This window comes from Podarcis filfolensis (genome assembly GCF_964270895.1).
Source record: "Podarcis filfolensis genome assembly, chromosome: 9".
NCBI classification, from domain to species: domain Eukaryota; kingdom Metazoa; phylum Chordata; class Lepidosauria; order Squamata; family Lacertidae; genus Podarcis; species Podarcis filfolensis.
The window spans coordinates 53,615,546-53,636,697 of NC_139610.1; the positions used below are offsets into that span (position 1 = coordinate 53,615,546).

Sequence of the window (21,152 nt, forward strand, 5' to 3'; positions counted from 1 at the left end):
AGATATGCCTAGAGGCTCCCAAAGAGAGAAATCCTTTACTCCTGTATAAAGGTTTGGCAAGGAATGAAAAGCCACTAGCTGCACAGATATAAAAAAGCTGGTGGCTAAACATCTGTCAGCAACTTTCGCGATTCACAAAACTCTTATCTTAAGGAAAGCACACAGACTATCAATTACCTATATATACCTTAGATTTCTATGTAATACTGGTGCTGGGGGCTGGGTAGCAAGAACTAACTTCCATACTAATTTAATACTATATTACTTGTTGCACCAACACCTTTTCCTCTTGAGGCATAGACCACTAGGAAGCCTGTTCGACAACCTGTAACGTAAGGTATGAAAAAGAGTGACAGGCAAGGTGAAAAGAATAAGAAGCTACCTACCACTGCTTCAGCTAGCTGAACTAATTGGTGTCTCCTATGGGACCATCCCCACAGGCCTCCTAATAATGAAACACAACTGTGCAGGAGACTGATTAACACTGAGTCTTCTAGGATTACAGAAGAGCACTCTGAGATATCACTGGTAGGCTAGCACTTTGCAGCCTCTCTTTAATGTTCACAGTCAATGTAATAAGGTTGCCTTCCTCCGACATTTTGCAAGGTGCACATATGCCAACAAGGCAGGATAGGACTCGGGACGCCATTAGTGCTTTAAAATGGTTTTAGTGAATGGGCGATTAATGAGCTATTAATACCTAAGGGCTGAAATCCCATTGGCGACTCAAATAAAACCCCCGCAGCATGTACACATAGGCTCTCTTATTTACGACTGAGCATGCATGTAACCTTCCTCCGACAGTGGCAACATTCCCAGTTCACAGCACTCAAGTCTACCAAAAAAAAAGAGGCATTTCCAAGGAAGACAGTATCACTGAACGCAGCAGGATTTACTGCCATGTAAATACACCTAGGATCAGAACGTGTAAATCATGCGGAAGCTTACACCATAGGTTAACAAGCATTCAAGTGTCTGGCTTCTTGCTTTTGCTCTAAACAATAATAAAAAAATTATTTATACTCCGCCCTTCCCAGGCTAATAACAAATTTAAAGCACTTATTTTTGGGACTTAAAAATGAGACTTGCTTTCATATTCCCTCTCTTTGGAGTCGGCCTGGGGACCTCCTCCTCCTCCTGAGTTTGCACGCAGATGGATCTGATCAGCAAAAGGAATCCAAAGCAATGACAGTAAACTTCGAGAACAGGGGTGGGGGAACCCTTCCCTACCCCGCCACCCCACCCCATTAATGTAAGCATCCTCCCTCGCCCCCAAGCCGGAAAACACGATTACAGCCTGAAACTCAAGACGACAGAGACCAAGGCGGAGGAGGAAGAAGAGGGCGGCTCCTTCCTCTCTTCCCCGCCCAGCTGCAACTTTATACTTCGCCGTCTCGCGGGCGTGTCCCCGCGGGCGGCCGAAGTTCCAGCAAGGCAGGAAGGCTGTGGAGCAACAGACGGCCAAAGCCGGGCAAGCGCCCGCCTCGCCCTGCCTTGCCTTGCCTTGCCTTGCCGAGGAAGGAGCGGGTGGCGCGTGCGCTAAGAAGTTTCTTTCCTCAGGCCTGAGCCAAGAAAGGAGGAGGAAGCAGCGAGCGAAGGGGTCGCCGCCTGGGCCGGGGGGCAAGCCGTGTCCGCCACTCACCTGCAGCCGGTCCGCTGGGAGAAAGCCGCCGCTCTCCCTTCTCAGAGGAGCGGCGAGGAGCACCAGGGGCTGAGGCGCTCGCCACCTTCTCCTGCAGCCCCGGAGCAACTGCTTGGCGGCGGGGAGCATCCTCGCCACCTTGCCCTGCTTCTCCTCTCCGCGCTGAAGGGAGCCGAGGGGCGCCGGGGCGCGCAGCCGCCGTCGCCGTCCCGGCCGCGCAAGAAGCGGCTGCTGGGCGCGCGCGGAAAGCGAGGCGCGGCGCCTGCAGCACCCGAGGAGCCCGTTGTGCGAGTGAGGAGGCGCGAGCTCTCCGAGTGAGCAGCAGAGGGCGGGTTTAAAGGGGAAGGCGTTTCTGCCGCTCGTCGGGCTCTCCCTCCCTCCCTCACCCAGTCACATTTCGTTTTTGCCGACAAAAAGAAAAGAAAAGCAGCAGCAACAGCCGAAAAGCAGCTCGCGAACGAAAGCGCAAGAGCTGCAAAGTACTTTTCTGCTCCTTGCTCTAACCGCGCGAGAGAGGCGAAGAGCGGCGCGCCCTTTACCAGCTAGGAGGTGCAGGTCTTTCCCCTGCACAGCTTTCAATCTGCAAAATATTATTATTATTATTATTATTGTTGTTGTTGTTGTTGTTGTTGTTGTTATTTTATTACTCTTAGGCACAAGATGGCATGGGAGAACATGAAGCTCTTAGTCTCAGGGTCGTGCGTTCGAGTCCCACATGAGGCAAAAGGTTCCTTCATTGCAAGGGGTTGGACTGGATGACCCCCCCAGGGTCCCTTCCTACTCCAACAATTCTCTGAAAACATCACAGTTCGAATATGATGGATTGCAAGCAAAAACAAACAAACAAAAGGCCAAGAGCGGAAACATTGCAAGTGACCATACACTCATGACAGGTAGCAAGTCAAACTCGCCACCCTCCCAGCAAGCACAAATTTCACGTGATTCTTCGTCAGTTAAGGATTTAACTGGTGATCACCATGCTTAGGTGAAAAGGCTATATCGCAGCCGCAGCTATGCAAAATAAATTAAACGCTTGGGAAGAGAGAAACCTGACTCTGGAGAAATGTTAATGTGGGCACCAGAGAACAAGGAATATAGGAATTTGCCATATACCGAGCACAGCATTGGTCCATCTGGCTCAATATTATCTTCACTGACTGGCAGTCGCTCTCCTGGGTTGCAGACTGGGATATCTCCCAGTCCTACCTACAAATGTCAGGGGTTGAAATTGGGACTTTGTGTCAACACTCAACCACAGAGCTATGGCCAGGAGATCTACAAAGTATGAGCACAAAGGACCCTGCCCCAATCGAAACAACTGCTCGATAGAGGATAATACAAGTCTGCCCCTTGAAGGGTTACCAATTCTCCAGCACCCCAATGTCTGCAACTCCAGATATGGATCTTGGTGATGTTACCAGGTTGCCCATTCTGAAGAGTCAACAATAGAACACACACATGGGTTGAGCCTGGGTGCATGGACCAGCCATGAAAGCGAGGAAGTTAGTGATGTATAGGCTCACAGAAATGGAGAGAAAGTAGGAAAACAGACTTGGGGGTGGGGGGGAGTTGGGTGGAAGAGAGCAAATTTCTTCAGAATTGTGATACTTTTAAAATGCATGCTCCCACTTATCTTGTTCAGCAAGTTCGCAACACTGCAGCCAGGGGAATCCACTAGCTAGTCTAGCATACCTGCACATTTAGAAGCCATCAAGGGGACAGTTCCCCGAGAATTAACCCCAAAACCTCATCTTGGGGCCATAATCTGACAACTGGCAACCCTACCTGCTAGGGTTGTTCGAAGAATTACAAGATAAGGTAAGAGAAATGCTTCCAAAAACTAATGTATGAATGCTAAATTTTGTATGGATTATTCTGTTTCTGCTAGTGAGTGATGGGTATGATGCAAGGCTCATGGGTACTGGAAATTTAATCTGCCATGATTGCAGATTCACCAGGCACAGAACAGTCTGGAATTTACCGTAAGTCATATGTATAAACGCTAGAAGCCTGCCTTGAAAACAAAAAAAACCTACAATTGTCTGCACTAAAAACAACATTCTTCAATCCCTTCATATCACCACCACATACAATTTTTCCTCATCTGTTCAATTCAAATTACAAATTAAAACAAACTCATCTGATTCATGACAAACTTGTGTCTATTTTCTCAATCTCGCTGCCAGGCTTTGGGATCATTCTACTATAGAAAGCATTATCGTTGTGTTGCTTTTTCCACCAGCCAGAGGTTTTTGAACATTAATAGGCCACACACTGTTTCATGACATTTCTCTTTCCAGAGCATGCTGAGTCCAGTTTGCAGCAAAAGGCAAATCACATGACTTGTGCACAAATTAATACAGGAAGTTAGGCAGTTGTGCTCTCTGTTCCCTCCAGCTTCAGCTTTGTCTGCCACCACTTCCAGTCAACAGCCAGAATGTGATAAATTGTGGAGACTACACAGAAATCAGAAAATAAAGCATTCAAGACAGCTCAATACCTTACAATAAGCATTCCCTTCTTTTTTTGCACTGATTAACATCCAACATCACCTTAGTCATCTAGAACTATGGGTTGGATTCAGTGTACATACAGCATGGAGTAGGCCCTTGATATCAATGGACATGACTAAGTTAGGGTCATCACTTTCAATGGGTCTACTCTTGAGTTAAGCTTAGCTGAATACAACCCTATAATAGCAGCTTTACTGTACATTTTAAGCCAAAGTTTAATTTACAATAGGTTGAATCTAATGGATTCAGTTGTTAAAAATAAACATTTAGCAACTTGTCTACGCAATATACTTGAGAGTAATAGCTACTGAACATATTGGGACATATGTAAGCAAAGGATTGAGTTATTACATAATAATCTATGGTTGAGAATTATTGAGAGCCTAAGTAGTGTAAGCTTTTGGGGCCCATGAGCACACATGAAACTTGGAAAAGGCAACGTGACTTGCAGTAAAAATTTCCGATCTGACATTCCCAGCACTCCATGGCATAAAAGCATCAATTGCAGGGGAATCCCTTGAAAAAAACCATGTTGTTGTGCCATGACGGTTCTGTAAAGTCCCAAGTTCCTGATATGTTGGTTCAGTCCATGTCATCTGTGTTTTGATGGTGGTTTGAGGAATGCATGTAAAAAAAGCCGCCGCCCATAACGGTTTGCATGCACACACCTTCTGTCAACCTGCACCCCTATCTCTTACTGTTCTGCCCCTCTCTGGTTTCTCTACTCCGCTGATACCAATCTGAATCTCATTCAACCTCACTTTCAAAGATTAACTGCATAGAAAACCAGACTACAGCTTCATTTCATTGCAGAGTGTTTGCACTGCACTAAATCCATCGCCGAAATCGTATTGAGCCATTTAAAATATAGTTCTTGCCAGAGAAGCAATAACGCTTAAGGGTCCTGGCAGGAATTTCAACATTTACAAAATGCCTCCTGAGCTCGCTCATGCAGTATCTCACAGTTGCTCTTTGTACAGAGACAGTATTAGCAGGTAATAATACTCGCACAAGATTTAAAGATTACAAGAAGATTATGCACATGAAGTGCTCTTAACTCTCAAAAACCTTATGCAAATACAAAAGCATAAACCTGAGACACTTTCGTGTTTGCAAACATCAAGGATCAAGCAGGTAGAAGACTGATTAAAAAATAAACAGGGACACTGGTACTATATTTCAGAACAATCTGTCAGTTTCCCAACAATATGAAACAAACACTCAGTGTGTCCTTTTTAGCAGGGTCAGCTTGTAGTAGACGTCAATCACAGCTGGGCTCAGTCATCTAGAGTATAAAACTAGTTTTGAGATGTGATCAAGGCCGTTCTTTGAGAACTTCAGAACTTTCCTGCAGCCTAACAAAAGTAATATTAGAACTGGTGACTGTGGCTAAAGAAGCATTGCATGAGGGGAAGTAAGGCAGCTATTTACTCCTAAGGAAGTCCCATTGAACTCACTTCTAGGTATACAAACCCAGAGTTGTGTTATAAAGGAACACAAAATCAACCATGTTTATCTTTGGACACTTAATGGGTTTTTTAAAATAGGAATTCTACTGATTTCTTCTAACAGTGCATGGCAAACTCCTATGTTCCCATCCTTCACCAATTTTCATCCTCTCTTCAGCCCCCTGAAAAGTTGCTCTGGCAGACTGGGGAGCTCTTTGAAGGTGATGTTAAGGCTGCAGAAGGAAGGGGGGAATCGGCAAAAATCATGTCCTAGCTTCCGCCTGTGCAAATATCTGCTAGAATCCCATCTGTGAACAGAAAAAGCTCTTCCATTCATTGAACAACTCTGCATCTATTCCTAGATATTTCCCAAGCAACAAGCAAAAGGAACCTTACTCAAAGCAAAAACATCTCCAAAAAAATTTCAGCATTTTTTATATACAAAATATAGAATAATAGAGCTTTAAGTAATGGTTTTACAGATCATTTACCATATATCATGGCTTTGTATGTTTTTGGCTTATCAGCACTAAGCTCCACAAGCAACATTTTATTTCAAATTAATTGTTTGTTAAGATCACACTAATACATCTGAAACATTTATGGCTCCATATGACATATATTACCAGCTGATTTCTTTACCAAAATAAATTTGACTCATTTTATTCCCCCCCTCTCTCAGGTCAAGTATGGGAAACACTAACTTTAAAATGTTAGGTGACGGCTTCTTGCTGCAATAAACATTCTTAGACTTAAATGTGCCATAAACAAAGTTGAACAAGCAGATGATTTTTCTTCTATGAAATCCTTTGGCATGCTTTTTCAATCTTAAGGAAAATGTAGCCACAAGTATTTATCCATAAAATAAAAAGGTGCATAGGTAAAATAACAACACAACTTTTGTTGCATATACAAATTGTGCACAGATGAAAAGTATACTGGGACACAGTTATATTTTAGTGAGTGCATTCATGTATTTGTCATCTTTTTAAAAAAGAAATGCATTGCTTTGAAAAATTATAATGTCCCATTACTATTACATGAAAAATTAAAGAAAACCAAATTTGTGATGCAGCAGCCCAAACAGACATCTCTCTCCATATGTGCATAAGAGCTCAAGTAAAAAAATACACCAAGATAAATGTGAGTCTGTACTTGGATTATGTGTTGAAGAAACTCCCAGCTTAAAGTGAAATATAAATTTTCTTTAATGTCTCATGGTGGCAAGAGAAAATAAAGGATCGAGGACCACAATTGTTGCAGAGTACATAAAGTAAACCAGTTAAAAGACACTATCAAATGCCAGGTAGTGTCACAAGTCAGCTATATCCTTTACACAATCCAAATTCAGCCATATTTCCACTTACCCTTTCCCCAGAATTCTATACAATAAAGTAGTAAACATTCTCTCTTTTAATACAGCAAGCCAAATTCAATATTAGTGTCTAAAATTTAGTAATCATGTAGATATAAAAACACATGATCAAGCAAAATACTTTTAATTAGCTGATCATAAATAAATCCACATAAAAGAATTAAATGGATTACAAAGTTGCGTTTTTTCTATGTGGATTCAGATTTAATATGCATTAGTCATCTTTATTCTTTAACTGAGAGTGATTTGTCATCAAATCACAAACACTGCAGCACGCTAACCAATTCATAGTCTGTAGTTACATTTTTACAACTTCTTTACAAATGTTAATACTTCTGTACACTATATATATTTCATTTCTACAGTTCATGTATGCTGTATTGAAATTCTACAGTCTTCACAGAGAAAATGGTGAAGTCTTCAAATACGAATTTTCTCTCTTACAAATTCATATAAACAGCATGGAGCACTGCACTTTGGCATCTCTGCTGGAGATAATCTGGCTACCGTAGTAAATATGAGGGGGGGAAGCTCTCCAATTTTAGATTTCATTAAGAAATACTATTCCACATCGCTATGTAAGTTCACCAGCTTGAAACAGAAGCACCATATCGTTGCACTATTGAAAACGCATACAAACCAACTTAAAAACATAGTACTAAAACTGCATCATAGCCATCATTTTTATACTGAAGCAAAACTGTAAAATTCCTTTGGAAATGTGTACTCTGTCCTCTTAGCTGAAAAGCTTTAGATATGGATGCTGAAGAACCCATGTCTGTTTATCATTTCCAGTGTACTTCTTTCACAGCTGACATTTGTATAAGTCCAGAAATGTTTTTTTTATTATTATTATTATTTCAGTTTCTTCCTTCTCACTTACAAATTTGTTGTTGAATGTGAAGCAAAAATTCATAGTAAGAGAATGCTGCCTCGGTTTTGTCTTCAACTAAATGTTGAAGAAAATCTGCTTTTGCAGGGCTTTCATCTCTGAAACAGAAAAAAAACAACCCACCTTGTATTTGTTTCTTCCAACATTTGTACATGACTTATGGCCCTTTAATTCACAATTCTAAGTGCTCACGGGGAGCACAGGGAACCGACAACAGCAACCGCCACCTAGTCTGGTGCAAAGCTGAATTCCTGGAAGGAATCAGCACAGCCAATACAATATTCCAAGTGTCATCCAGTCAGCTCTCAGTAGTAGAAGTCAGAAGAACGAATTCTTTCATTACAGTCATACCTCGGGTTACATTACAGATGCTTCAGGTTGCGCGTTTTCGGGTTGCGCACCACGCCGAACCCGGAAGTACCGGAACGGGTTACTTCCGGGTTTCGGTGCATGCGCAGAACACTAAATCATGCTTTGTGCATGTGCAGAAGCACCGAATCGCGACCCGTGCGTGCACAGACGTGGTGCTGCGGGTTGCGAACGTGCCTCCCGCACGGATCACATTCGCCACCCAAGCGTCCACTGTATTAGATTATGAGTCAGTAATATTGTAGGTACCTGCCAATCTGGCACTTAATACCAGCCAAATACAGAAGGGACAGCTGGCCAATCATTCTATATGCCCTATATTAAGGGTGAGACCAGACAAGGACAAGAGCACAAAGATGTCTCAGCCCCCATTTCCATAAGCAAACTTCCCTACACCTAGCACTGCCTCATGTTTCTTCACTACCTCATGTTTCTTCCTGCAGCTATTGAAATTGCAAGACTATCACCACCTCTATTTTTTGCTAAACACATGCTGTTCTTGTTAACGCTGAGAAACATGCCTAAATAGGTACCAAGTGTCAAGCCCAGATAAAAAGGCAACCTTACCCATTCCACTCTCATCAGATGGTTTTAGGCCAGGAATGAGGAACCTGCGGCCCTCCAGATTTTGTTGAACTACAACTCTGGAGTAGAGTCCCTAAGGCGGTTGGATGGCACCTTGTATGCCTCCTTCTGGCTACTCCTGCTGCCAAGCTGGTGCTAAACGTATTGCTCTGCCTTTCCTTGGGCCACATCAGCAAGGCTGAGAGGGTGTGTGTCTTGTCATCTGGGCAGATCAGGACCTCCATACATACAGCCCTGGCTTGTGCCCCAGAGAGGTTACTTTGGTGCTGCTAAGGCAGCAAAAACAATGTGGGAATCAGCAGTTGCAAGTTACTGGTCTGTGTAGCTATAGGAGGCGCTGTGATTCTCCAGTGGTTTGACTTCACCCCCGGAAGCGCACTCCATTCACTCTTGAGATAGATGGATGTCAACAACTCCAACCATCCCTGGCTCTTGGCCATGTGGGCTGGGACAGATGGCCCAGCCAAGGAGTTGAAATCCAACAACTTCTGGAGGGTTGCAGGTTCCCTGTCCCTGTTTCACGAACTCTTTCTAGAAAAACCTCTTGATTTCCCCACTCCTGACCCCAGCTGACACTAAGTATCAGTTCTCCATCCTTCTCTAAATCAAAATTATGACATTATTATGCACTGATTAGTATCTGTGAGCACTTGGCAAGATTCATGTTTTTCTCCAATCAATAGAATATTAGATTGCTATGTGCATTTAAGCACACACACACGCACACACTGGATCAATAGAATCCAGTGGAGATAGATATTATTTTATAACAAGATATAATTAGCACAATATGTCTATTAAGAAGAAACAAAGAGCTGTTGTGTATTAAAATATCATTGCAGTCAAAGATCAATCTGCTAATAAAGTAAGTGAATACTTACTTTATTACTTACTAAAGTAAGTAAGTGGATACTTACTTTATTACTTGAAGTACTGGGCTTAGAGATTTACTTTCCTTAAGCCAGGATATGAAGGACCTGGTTCGCTCTGAAGAAAGAGTATCTAATTCTGGAAGCTGTGTCTAGAAGAATTCAAATATTATTTTATTATCTTTAATTCAATAGCATGATTATGTTAAAGTTCAATTAAACACCAATGATGTGTTGCATAATTCAGAAATTCAAATAACACAAGAACAATTTAATTATTTATTTATTCCATTATCTATATTTTATTCTGTATATTTATTTATATCCTGCCTCTCTCAAGGCAGACTAAAATGCTAATAATACAAAATGAAACTAGATAACTGTTTTGTGAGGAGAACTGGGAGCAGGGAATAAAGTGTATTGCTTATACCTCATGTTTATAAATACTGAATTTGTATAAGAAGATACATACAAGCCACTTTAAGGAACAACGGAAATGTTTAAATGGCTTTCCTTCAAGCAATGATGTGCTTCAGAAATAATCTGTTGCTACAAAAAGCTCCTTAAACAAAAAAAAGTGTTATGGCATGATCCACTGCTTATTGTGTAGGACAAAGTTACATAGGTGCAAGGTATGCTCTAAACTGGGGAGTCCCCCAAAGGACAGAGGAAGGAACAGCCAGTGGACTGGTATACCCTGACCACCCCATATCAAACCACAACAAGACTCATGCCTTGAATCAGGGCTGGCCCAAGACATTATGGTGCCTGAGGCAAGCCAGAAAATGATGCCCCCTGGGAATCCAGCTTAAGATTATCAATTCCAAAAGAAGAATATAGGGGCAGAAGCGAAACAATTCTATGCCCCACAGCTGGTCTATCACAAGAAAGGGGTGCTCAACACCTTGTGGATCACATGACCAGACTGCATTGCAGAAAAGGAAATCTAATCTCGATTTCAACATTAACATAATAATGTGTAGCTCCTTTCAGGTATTATTATTTTCATATAAACATTACAAATAAAATTATTTATAAATAAATATTTTTTAAAAATTAACCCTCACCAGTTTCTGAGGAACAGCTGCATAATTAGGGCATCCGAGGACATCTTTTATGAAGTTATTAGCACAATTTCTTCCAATCCAAAGGTACAATATCTAAAGGTACAATGTTATTAAAGTAAACACATCTGGTTAATGTAACCAAGATTCTCTCAAGAATGAAATTGCTTTTTAAAAATATGCAAACTGCGACAATTTACATAATGAGGATGTGCTTGCAGATAAACATGGCAGTTTCCTTATTAGAAACTAAGTTTATAGCCCCTTTAAAAAATGATAATGCAACATTTTATAAAACCATCTAAAATTACTGTGCAATGAAGGGTGGGATACAAATTAAGTAAGATAGTGACTAAATCGTATGTTGCCCCATCTGTGCAACTTACTGAGCCACAGTCCATAAGGAAAGCGCCTTCCCTTGTCAACTTCTCTGCAGACAGCCGCTGAAGAGGTGGCTGGGGTACAACTCTATCGTTGACATGTATAGCACCCTACGAGGAGGTGAAAATTAAGTTTACATGAAAATGGATATACAATTCAGTAGCACTGCAGCAATAATTAAACAGTTAGGAGCTGGGCACATGCACTCACAACATAAATCACAATGCAACACAATAAATGAGGAAACTGAAGTTGAGGTTATTGTTCATGTAAAGGAACATCAGAGTTGTCACTAAGTCCAAACAGCTAAGAAGGGTTTAGTAAATTCCAGTCTGTGAACAAGCCTAAGAAAGTATGGTGTCTGGAATAGAATACCAAAACTTTGGGGAAAATTGTAAACGGCCTCCATTAGTTCTGCTAATTGTGAGGAGGCTCTTAATAGAATTCAGATATTAGTGCAGCAGCACTTGAAAGACCCGGGAACTCCCTGCCTATTGATAGCAGGCAGGTACCTTCACTGTATTCCTTTTGGTGCTTGCTGAATACATTTAAAAAAAAAATAATTTTATTGATTTTCTTTTCTCATAGCAATTATTCAGTATCATCATTTAACATCCATTTTCTACTCCCCCCCCCTCCCTGTTGACTTCCCCCAACTTCAATTTCTGGTTTGTTACATCAAATGTTACATTCCGCGGTATATATTGCTGAATATATTTTTATTTAGACAAACCTACACAGATATTTAGAAAGTCTGTAGGAGTTTTAACTATTTTAGTCCATTTTGCTACGGTTCTAACCTTTCGTATGGTTTTAAATTACAGCTGTAAATTTTTTAGTGATAATTTTACTGTTTTATATATTTTTTTGTAAACTGCTTTGAAGCTCTTCTAGAGTTTATTAAATAATTAAATAATGATGCTTGCACTGTTAAATAATTTGTCAATGTACTTTAAAGAATATACATCCAGAAAATTAAATACATAGAATACCGAAATATTGTAACTCCTAACATTAACACTATATTAAAGACCACAAAAAGTATTCCTTCTACTTTCCCTTCTACTTTCCCAATGTACTGAAGCCTAAAAGCTGACAGATTCAGTGCTAGGGAAAACCTCTTGGGAGAGAGCATTCACCACCTACCTAATTTCTAATGACAGAGCCATGGATGATGTGTTACAATTAGGCAATTTTAACTGGCAGAAAGAGATCCTTCAAGCACCTGGGTCCCAAACCATGAAGGGCTTTAAAGCTAAAAACCAGCATTTAAACTGAGTTGGAAAATGGATCGGGAAAATGGTGCAGCTCTCCACAGCAAGATGTTTATATGAATAGCCCCAGTAAGAAAACTAACTGCTATACTGTGAATCAAATTTTCCCAGTTATTTTTAACAGAGGTGTCTAATCAGAACATTCCCAGAACCTATGTCCAGAAGCAATAAAAATTGTAACATACCTCATCAGTAAGCTTGTCTATCCTATATAGATTAGGATAGATCATCTTCATCAAGCCAACCAGAGGCTGACTTTTTATTTGGCACATAGCATATACACGATCATCCAAGCGTGTACTTGTACCAGTTCTAAACGCTTTCTATAAAACAAAAAAACAAAGTTATTATTTAACAAAAAACTTTCTATTTATCAGAAGAATATTGTAGCTAAATTGGGAGGGACAGGTCTGGGGAGTGGCTAGTAGACTTTTTGATTCCACCACTCCTTGAATGGCAGCTACCACCTCAATCATACCAAAAATATGAAAGGACCCTAAGTTTCAAAAGAGGTCTGTCTGGGGCATGGTGCCTTCTGTTTTAGAAACACACAGCCAGCCTTCCTCTGGGTGTATGGAACTAGTTGTGCAGTGACTAGGTAACTAGATTTTAAAGAAATCAAACAAAACTAGAGCTAAGAGCAACCTTTCAAAAATAGTTAATTCCATCCTTTTCTTACAAAGGCCTCTTATGACAAAACAAGTGTTACAGACTATCTATAAGTACTCAGCTTTAAAAACAGACATATGTGCAACTCTCTCAATAGTTACATCTATGCAAGTTCTTTTAAGCAACCTGGCATCTAGGCTCTTTACACTATACAGTGCCCCCCACAAATTTAAGTTGCACATTAAAAAGAAAAAGGTAGAAGGTAGGCTTTTAAACTATGCATTTTCATGTAATGCACCAATGTTTCTGTAACTAAATCAAAGTTTCAAAATTGCCTGACGTCAATAACAATTGCTATTCATATGAAGTACCTGCTTGAAGAGAGCCAAAACATACAGAGGAAACAGCCTGAGGGAATTTGGAGCAATTAAAGCAGATTGCTGGAGATTTGATGCAGTTGACATATATGCAGACAGTGAATCTACCACTGCATTCACTAAGGCATCTCTTGCATCTGACAGACTTGAAGAAACTGATCGATCAACAGCTATGGAAGCGAAGCAGCAGTAAATAATTATGAAAGGAACCGTATTAAGAAAGGGAAACAAACAGCATACCACTCCAGACATTAATACTGGCCAGTACATTCTCATTTCTCTAAACAATCTTGAAAGTACTAAACATCCCAGCAAATCAAGAGTACTACTTTGACAAAACCTTCCGTTTGCACAAAATTTTACAAGACACGATAAAAAGGGCCCTAGTTTCTGTTACCTGTGTGGATAATGAACTTTGAATTGGGAAATGAGAGTGGGCTAAAAAAAACACCTGATAATTCTGAGGTTTCCCATCCGATAACTTAGTTTTAGATTTTATTGGTTTGTATAAATCATTTAATAAAATAACAGTTTAGCAACTTCTGCTCTCACTAGACCTATTTGCTACACAGAAGAAGGCATTCTTCTTCATCTTAAGGGCTGCATACTTTCATGGACATTTCAGGGGTTGTGTGCCAGTGGAGCCAGACCCACATACACACTCTGACCGCACAAATCCATCACTTTACTCCCCATTGCATTAACATGCTTTTTGGGAGGAAGGAGAAGTATCATAGCATGGGGAAATGAGAGTTAATCCTTTGCTCTCCATGTATCAAGTCCCCAAATCATCCCTGTACTGCTTAGGAGGTTTTATGGGGGGAGGGGGGCATTGGGAATCACAGAGCAAAGGGTTAATCCCCAAGTGCCACATGAGAGGAGAGATCTGAAGGAAGGTGAACTGCAGGCCAGATCTAAAGATCTGGCAGCCTGCCGGTTCCCCACACCTACCTTGCAAGCATCCACACTGCATTTCTATCTTTCCAACAGTACTAAACACACAATTTTTTGCTTTCTTCTAATTAAAGGTGATAGAGGGACAAAATGACTTTGGGGGAATGGAGAACCCTCTGAATGCTAATTCTCAACTCACCCATATTAGCTAAGAGGCATATAACTGCTTGTACATCTGCTCCAGCATAAACATCTGCCAGTGAAGTCACCACAGGCAAGCAAAGTGTATGCACTCTGATTCTCCGTTCACCTGCATTAGAATAAACAGAACAGAACAATACTTAAGCTTTTTATCCAAAGCTATTGCTAATACCACTTTCACATGTCTGCCCCCTCCTTTTTTGGCTAAAACCACCAATCATCTGATTTTGTTCTTTGTGGGTTGTTGTTTCTTAAATTTATGTTGAGAAGTGAAGTAAGTGAAGTTACCTTTGCTGGAAGTATACAAAAGTGCTGTCTGAAAACAAACTAAAGATGTGTCTGACAGGCTTTCCTCAATGGACATCTGTACTGCAAATCCAGCATCAGGATTGACATTGGCAAGTGACAGCAAATCAGTAGATCGCACAAAGAAGTTACCATGGAAGGTGTGAATTGAAAGACCTAAAAATTGGTAATGTTTAAGTTAAAATGGCAAGGTTTTGTTTTTTTTAAAAAAGCATAGTTAACAGTTCAACCCTAAGCATAATTAATCAGAAGTCCTGTCAAGTTCAATGGGGCTTATTCCCTAAGTGTGCATGTTTAGGATTGCAGCCCAAGTTTTTAAAAAATTAGACCTATGGCTATTCATACACTAGTGACAGGAAACCCCAAGTCTAGCACCCTGAGCAAGGCCTCCTTTGGGCCTCCAAATCCCTCCCTGCTGGATCTTCCCAAATCAATTTTGCCAGAGGAAAGGGCAGGAATGGGAAGGAACAAGCCTCTAGCTACCTAATACCACCTCAGTCAAGAACTGAGGGGGGAAAGGCTGAGAGAGGGGGCCACTGTAGCAACCAGTGCCACATTTGTTTCCTCAGAATCCCTCTGGGACCCAACGTAGCATATACTGGGGGCAAGGGCCTAGGCTAGAGTACAATTTATATGCTAGAACAGGGTTGGAAACCTCAGGCCCAGGGGCAAAATGTAGCCCCTCCAGGTTTCTCTACCTTTGTACTCTACACTTTGTAGACCACGCTTCCTCCCCAAACTACACCCATTGAAGGCCTTGCTCTGCACTCTCAACACATTCCTGAACTGCCACCATGCCTCTTGCTTTCCTGGAAGGAGACGTGTGTGCATGTGTAGAAGCCTCTTACTTTTGCATGGTTGGAATATAGGCAACTATGCCAACGTAGGAGTCAGATATGTTGCTCTGCACACTTTTTATCTGGCGTAGTCAACACCAACATGGAGACATGTGGGGGCAACATTCTCTTGTCCCGAGAAGAGAATGCAGCCGTTGTGCAGGACCTCCCCCCCATTAGATACTTATATTCTATTTCCTGTAATTTTGTGGTGGAGAAATTTCATTCATGGATTCATGAAGAGCACACAGCCCTCAAAGTATAGAGAACATTTCTCCTTTTTGTTTTCTACGTTGTTGCTACTACAGTGCTAGAATCACCCTCCCAAAAAGGACTCCTCTGATGAAATGCCCTGCATCATTTTCTACAAGTGTGTGTACCATTTTTGCCCTAGCCACACTTTTTGAATGACATACATTCATGTTTGCTTGGAGTTGCTGAAAGAGGGATGATTTGGTAAGAGCACCTTTGGTAGAAGGGAAGGAGAAAACACTGTCTCAAACAAATCCTACCATTTTCACCAATATTGGGTACATTTAATAATAAACCAGAACCACACCATACCTTTCGTACATCTTATTCTCATGACTGCTTCAAATCCAATTTTCCGTGTAAGATACCTTTTAAGGTCTTTTTGCAATTTATCTGCTTGCATAGGGTTGTGGGTATGATGGAAAGATGGGTAATAATAGATGCATCCAGCAGAATATTTGGACATGCAAGCTTTCGGCAAGGATGAAAAAAAGAGAAAGTTGTTATTCATTCACTAAAACAGTTGCAATGCAGAGAACAGACCCTGAGCCGATGAAGCTGTTTAAACAATGGCAAGATAAGCATCTAGTGTTTCACTTAGCAATCTTGTAGTTGTATTCTGAAATAACGGTAGTTTCCTGACAGTCTTCAAAGGCATACTTCAAAGTGATTTATACCAGTCTAGTCTAAAAATTACCAGAGGGTAATTTCTATCACACCAAATATATATGAGAGTTTTTAAAAAAATCTAATTTGAATTTATAGAGCTTCTGGAAAGCCAGTAAAAACAGACAATGAAGGAAATCAGTGTATTTTCTTAGAAGATTGGCAGGCCAGCCAAATAATACATAAAAAGAATGGCATTTGCCAGCTCAGGTGGTAGATGAGCCTCTTAATCTTAGGGCTGTGGGTTCAAGCCCCATGCTGGGTGAAAGATTCCTGCATTGCAGGGGGTTGGACTAGATGATCCTCGTGGTCCCTTTAACTTTATGATTCTATGTTTCATGATTCTAAGCTTTTCAGAAATTACCTTCAAGCAATTTTCCATTTTTAAAAGCAAGGTACATATGTTACATAGTGTCTCTAGAAGCAAAGCCAGGTTACACTTGTATAGTGCCCTAAGTTTAGACTAAGGCAGAGATCCTAAAAATGCTTATTTTGGACTGAATTATAGAAGTGTCACTGAAATAAATAATTTACTTAAGGAAGCAACAAGACGAGTGGGGCAAGAAAGAACAAGTGAGCAGACCGCTTTCCTAAGGAGCCAGTATGTTTGCTAAATACATGTTTTAAAAAACAAGTCAACTACGCACTGGTTCACATTGCCGCTTGTTCCCATACAATCCCTCCAGAAGTATGCAGGGCCACTAACAGCCTCAGAGCCGCCCAGTGTTTGCACAGTAGTAGAGTTGCATTAATCAGCTCAGCTGGGGTACGGGTGTATGTTGTGCATGCAGCCCATGCAATTTGCATGACTGCAGTGGCCCTGCTACCATTTTCTGCACATTTTCTGAAGAATGATATCAGCTCCCATATAGGGGCATCAACTGGTACAACCTTTACACAAGGCTGACAGGATATGAGCTCTCATGAAATAGAGTGTCATGAACCAACCAACAAGAGTACATAATTTCATGATGGAAATATCTCCATTTTACAGTTCAGTCAGTCAGTTAGTACTTTGACATATTCCGAAGTGTGGGTGAAATATTAAAAACCATTAAAAATTTGCATCTAAGCAAATAGTATTTTTGAGCTTTAGAATTTTCCTTGGCAATTTTAACTGAACATAAAAATTGTTCTCTCAACACATGCTAATTATGAAGTAGCTCTGCAAGTTAAAAGCTCTTACCAAGAGAAGCCAAATCAGAATATTGTGAGCTTAAAAGGAACAAATCCACAGCTGTTTGCTGTCCTGAACAATCCAGTGCCAACTTTTTATAAAAATCTGTTGCTGGACCAAGATGCTGAACAACCTAGGATACAAAGAAAAAAATAAGGTTGGGAGTGCAACACAAACAAGTACATTTTTTTTAAAAAAAATGCAAATAAAATTCAGACTGCTTGTAATACGTAACATTTGGAAGGCCACAGATTCCCCAGCCAACATGGTCAAGTACCTGTTGCCCAAGCTATACCAATGCAAATCAGATACGCTTATTTTTATAACCCATTCTGTAATCCAAAGATTTTCAGGGTGGCACACAACATTAAAATACAACATTATAAAAACAATTCCCCTCCCCCAAAAAACCAGCCACCACAGAAGCTTGTTAGATCCATAATCACTACAGAGTCCAAAGTACCTTTGCATTTGATCTTTGATTGGGATCTTCCCTGGACTGCAAACGTCCTGTGCCCAACGATGGTAACTGTGTCTGAAACACCGATATGCGCCCGCCCGTTGGAGACATCAATTTAAAGGCAGCTTGAAGGGCTGGGCCTAATGCACTGTGCGTTTCTCTTGTGTTAGTGAACATATTTGGTAGTGCATTTAGCAAGTCTTTAATTAGCTGTAAAATAATTGTTAAAGTGTTAGAAGGAAATATTTAGCTTTTTTTTTAGGAGTGGCAAGAATGCTGAAGTCCCACCATTAGCCAGTGAAAAATCTTATTTGGCCACCTCTCTATGGATTCCGGGATTCCCAGCAGGCATTATGCGCACACTCTGAAGCTTAGAGATCTTTGAAATATTAAGTTGTGTATAAATTCATTTCAATAAATCTTTGAAACCACTGGGATCAAACACTTGATCGTTCTAAAAACGAAAGGCAAGATTCTCAGGAAGCTGAAATGATTCTATGCCCAGAGTCACATTCTTTCACGTAACTGGAGCCTGTAAACATTACCCTTTAATCTAAAACCTCCTTGGTATCATGGACATAAAGGCTATTCAGTTCTTCCCCATTGGCTGTCCTCTTTCCCTACTGTCCACATAGTAGTCATGTGTCTCGCCTTCGAAAAGGGCTGCCGCTATTCAATTTTCACTGGTCATCACCAGTTTCCATCTCAGTCTGACATATCTAGATTGCTTTCCTCTCAGGCTGGCCTCCATGTTTGTCCTACGTGGAACCTTGATTTTAAAGTCCAGCTCCAAGGACAGCAGAGGCCTTGGCTTGTCTGCTCAGCCTTCTTTTGTTCTTCTGAATCACAATGTGTCATAGGAGGCAAAACAAAAGCTGAAGGAGAAATTCTAATGTGGGAGCAGGACTGGAAATGCTGTAGGCCTGCTGTGATTTAAAAATCAGATTTAACATCCCCATTCTAAAGCAGTTTAATCAAGGACAGAGCAGTCAGAAAGAATTATCTTCACTTTTAAGATTTAATTCTTCTGTGAATTATCCACCTTACCTCCTTACTTTCATGCAGATTAACAAGTAAGCTATCAGGTGTTGGCAGGAAAATATCTATGAAGAAAACATATATTGGTATTATAGTTTTATGTTATGTACTTAAAAGGATACACCATAGCTAGGGTGCAAAGAGCTGCAGCAATGTAAGTTAAAAGCACTTCTGTACATGAAGAAGAAGAGTTTGGGTTTGATATCCCGTTTTATCACTAGCCGAAGGAGTCTCAAAGCAGCTAACATTCTCCTTTCCCTTCCTCCCCCACAACAAACACTCTGTGAGGTGAGTGGGGCTGAGAGACTTCAAAGAAGTGTGACTAGCCCAAGGTCACCCAGCAGCTGCATGTTGAGGAGCAGAGACCCGAACCCGGTTCACCAGATTACGAGACTACCGCTCTTAACCACTACACCACACATGCACAAGGACTTCGCCAATCTTCCTTTCTAGCTGTACCTCTTCATGTTGTTACTAATGGTCCCAGACAGTGTGTCGAATGCACACCAACTTGCCCTCATTTTATCTTGCAGGAATGAATTCTAGGCAGATATTATTCTATTATACTTAACATAGCACTATTATATTTCTTTTTCTACATCACTATTTTTAATTTTTTGTTACTTTCAATAAAACGTCTGTTAAATATGGTCTCCTCTCCTTGAATCACTCTATCTCACACTCATTTTTTGAGACAATTAGCCCTCTTACCGTCAATTTCTGACACAATTAGCATCTGAGGCTGTGATAATCCTTCTTGCAAATTGTAGAACTGAACAGTGCTGTCAAACGTTATGAAGCCTATTCTTGTTCTTGAATCTCCAGGCAACCTTAAGATTAAAAAGAAAAATGACCCTGATGCATTGGTTTAGCACAGATATCTTTTGCTGTGCCTTTAACTTGTTCTAATGTTAGGAAAAAAATTATTCAAGAGACAGTCTTCAATGCTTGAAGACAACATATGCCCCAAATACAGCCTAGTGCAGCTCTGTATTTAACCCACAGGGGTTAGCAACAGCTTTGTAAAATATGAATAGTTTATTATTGCAATGAATAAGGGGGGGAGGAGGAGAGAGATGACTGGATACATGACTTTCATGCTCCCATGATTTGGCTCTGCTTAATCATGGGACTATTACACAACAAGATAAGAAAAGCCTGCTGGATCAGGCCAATGGCTCAGCTAGTCCAGCACCCTGTTTTCACATTGGCCAGACAGATGCCTGTGAGAAACCAGCAAGCAGGATTCAAGCACCAGAACACACACCCCTCCTGTGGTCATGTAATCAAAGCAGGACCACACTGGCAATTATTTCAATGGCTGCTGTATCCAGACCATGAATACACACAACAACAAAAAACCAAGAAAGTTCTTACTTGTCTAAGTTTTCAAGCAGAGACTGGCACACAATTGACAAGTATCCAGCTTCTACTGCATTGTGGGATACATCCAACACAAACAAATACACTGCAGGCTGAGGAGGACGAAGCTGTAAATTAAAGTTTAGACTTTAAGCTTACTGACAAAGTCCTTTATATTCTATTTGTAATCATGAATAGTTTTGATATCGCATATTGCTATGAGCCCCACTTTTTACATCTCCATAGACACTTTGAAAAGAGGATAAGGGGCTGAAATGAAAACAGCAGAAGTGAATTCTAAATTCAAAACCCTCCATTCCCAAAGTTTTACAAATATTTATTTTAACCAATATTTTGTTCCAGACATACTTACCATGTAGTCTGAGGAAGCAATGAATTCCACTGTAGAGTTTTGGACTTCTGGCCGTTTGTGCGGCTCTCCATAGGACCGTGTCACAGGATTATACATAAATTCTTCAGGAACTAAATGATTATAAAATAAATATATTACCCATTGTTGAGTGCAAAAATACTAAACTTGGTCACACCATTCTAATAATAA

General features: G+C 40.7%; 2 protein-coding genes across 5 annotated transcripts in view; both read right to left on the reverse strand.

The window, feature by feature from the left end:
* The window catches only part of MCUB (mitochondrial calcium uniporter dominant negative subunit beta), a 60,444-nt gene extending 58,477 nt beyond the window's left edge, over nucleotides 1-1,967 (reverse strand). Inside the window, exons 1-2 of one of the 3 annotated variants that reach the window (XM_083571693.1) lie at nucleotides 1,295-1,363; nucleotides 1,094-1,159 (exon numbers count right to left, since the gene is read on the reverse strand). Coding sequence is in view for 2 of the 3 variants with exons in the window: in XM_083571691.1 (XP_083427817.1) it covers nucleotides 1,643-1,771 (129 nt within the window). In the remaining variant the exon portion in view is untranslated. Of the gene's footprint in view, nucleotides 1-1,093; nucleotides 1,160-1,294; nucleotides 1,364-1,642 lie in introns of those variants that run through there. The other 2 variants (XM_083571691.1, XM_083571692.1) reach the window with 2 other exon arrangements.
* Nucleotides 1,968-6,793: 4,826 nt separating this feature from the next.
* The window catches only part of SEC24B (SEC24 homolog B, COPII coat complex component), a 36,129-nt gene continuing 21,770 nt past the window's right edge, over nucleotides 6,794-21,152 (reverse strand). For both annotated transcript variants that reach the window (XM_083571018.1, XM_083571017.1), the window contains 15 exons: nucleotides 20,964-21,073; nucleotides 20,606-20,718; nucleotides 19,940-20,058; nucleotides 19,238-19,293; nucleotides 18,194-18,400; nucleotides 17,740-17,863; nucleotides 16,200-16,358; nucleotides 14,782-14,955; nucleotides 14,492-14,602; nucleotides 13,393-13,568; nucleotides 12,598-12,735; nucleotides 11,144-11,248; nucleotides 10,761-10,853; nucleotides 9,742-9,845; nucleotides 6,794-7,968 (listed from right to left, as the gene is read on the reverse strand). In XM_083571018.1, the coding sequence (XP_083427144.1) occupies nucleotides 7,854-7,968; nucleotides 9,742-9,845; nucleotides 10,761-10,853; nucleotides 11,144-11,248; nucleotides 12,598-12,735; nucleotides 13,393-13,568; nucleotides 14,492-14,602; nucleotides 14,782-14,955; nucleotides 16,200-16,358; nucleotides 17,740-17,863; nucleotides 18,194-18,400; nucleotides 19,238-19,293; nucleotides 19,940-20,058; nucleotides 20,606-20,718; nucleotides 20,964-21,073 (1,904 nt within the window). In that variant the 3' untranslated portion in view covers nucleotides 6,794-7,853. The remainder of the gene's footprint in view (nucleotides 7,969-9,741; nucleotides 9,846-10,760; nucleotides 10,854-11,143; nucleotides 11,249-12,597; nucleotides 12,736-13,392; nucleotides 13,569-14,491; nucleotides 14,603-14,781; nucleotides 14,956-16,199; nucleotides 16,359-17,739; nucleotides 17,864-18,193; nucleotides 18,401-19,237; nucleotides 19,294-19,939; nucleotides 20,059-20,605; nucleotides 20,719-20,963; nucleotides 21,074-21,152) is intronic.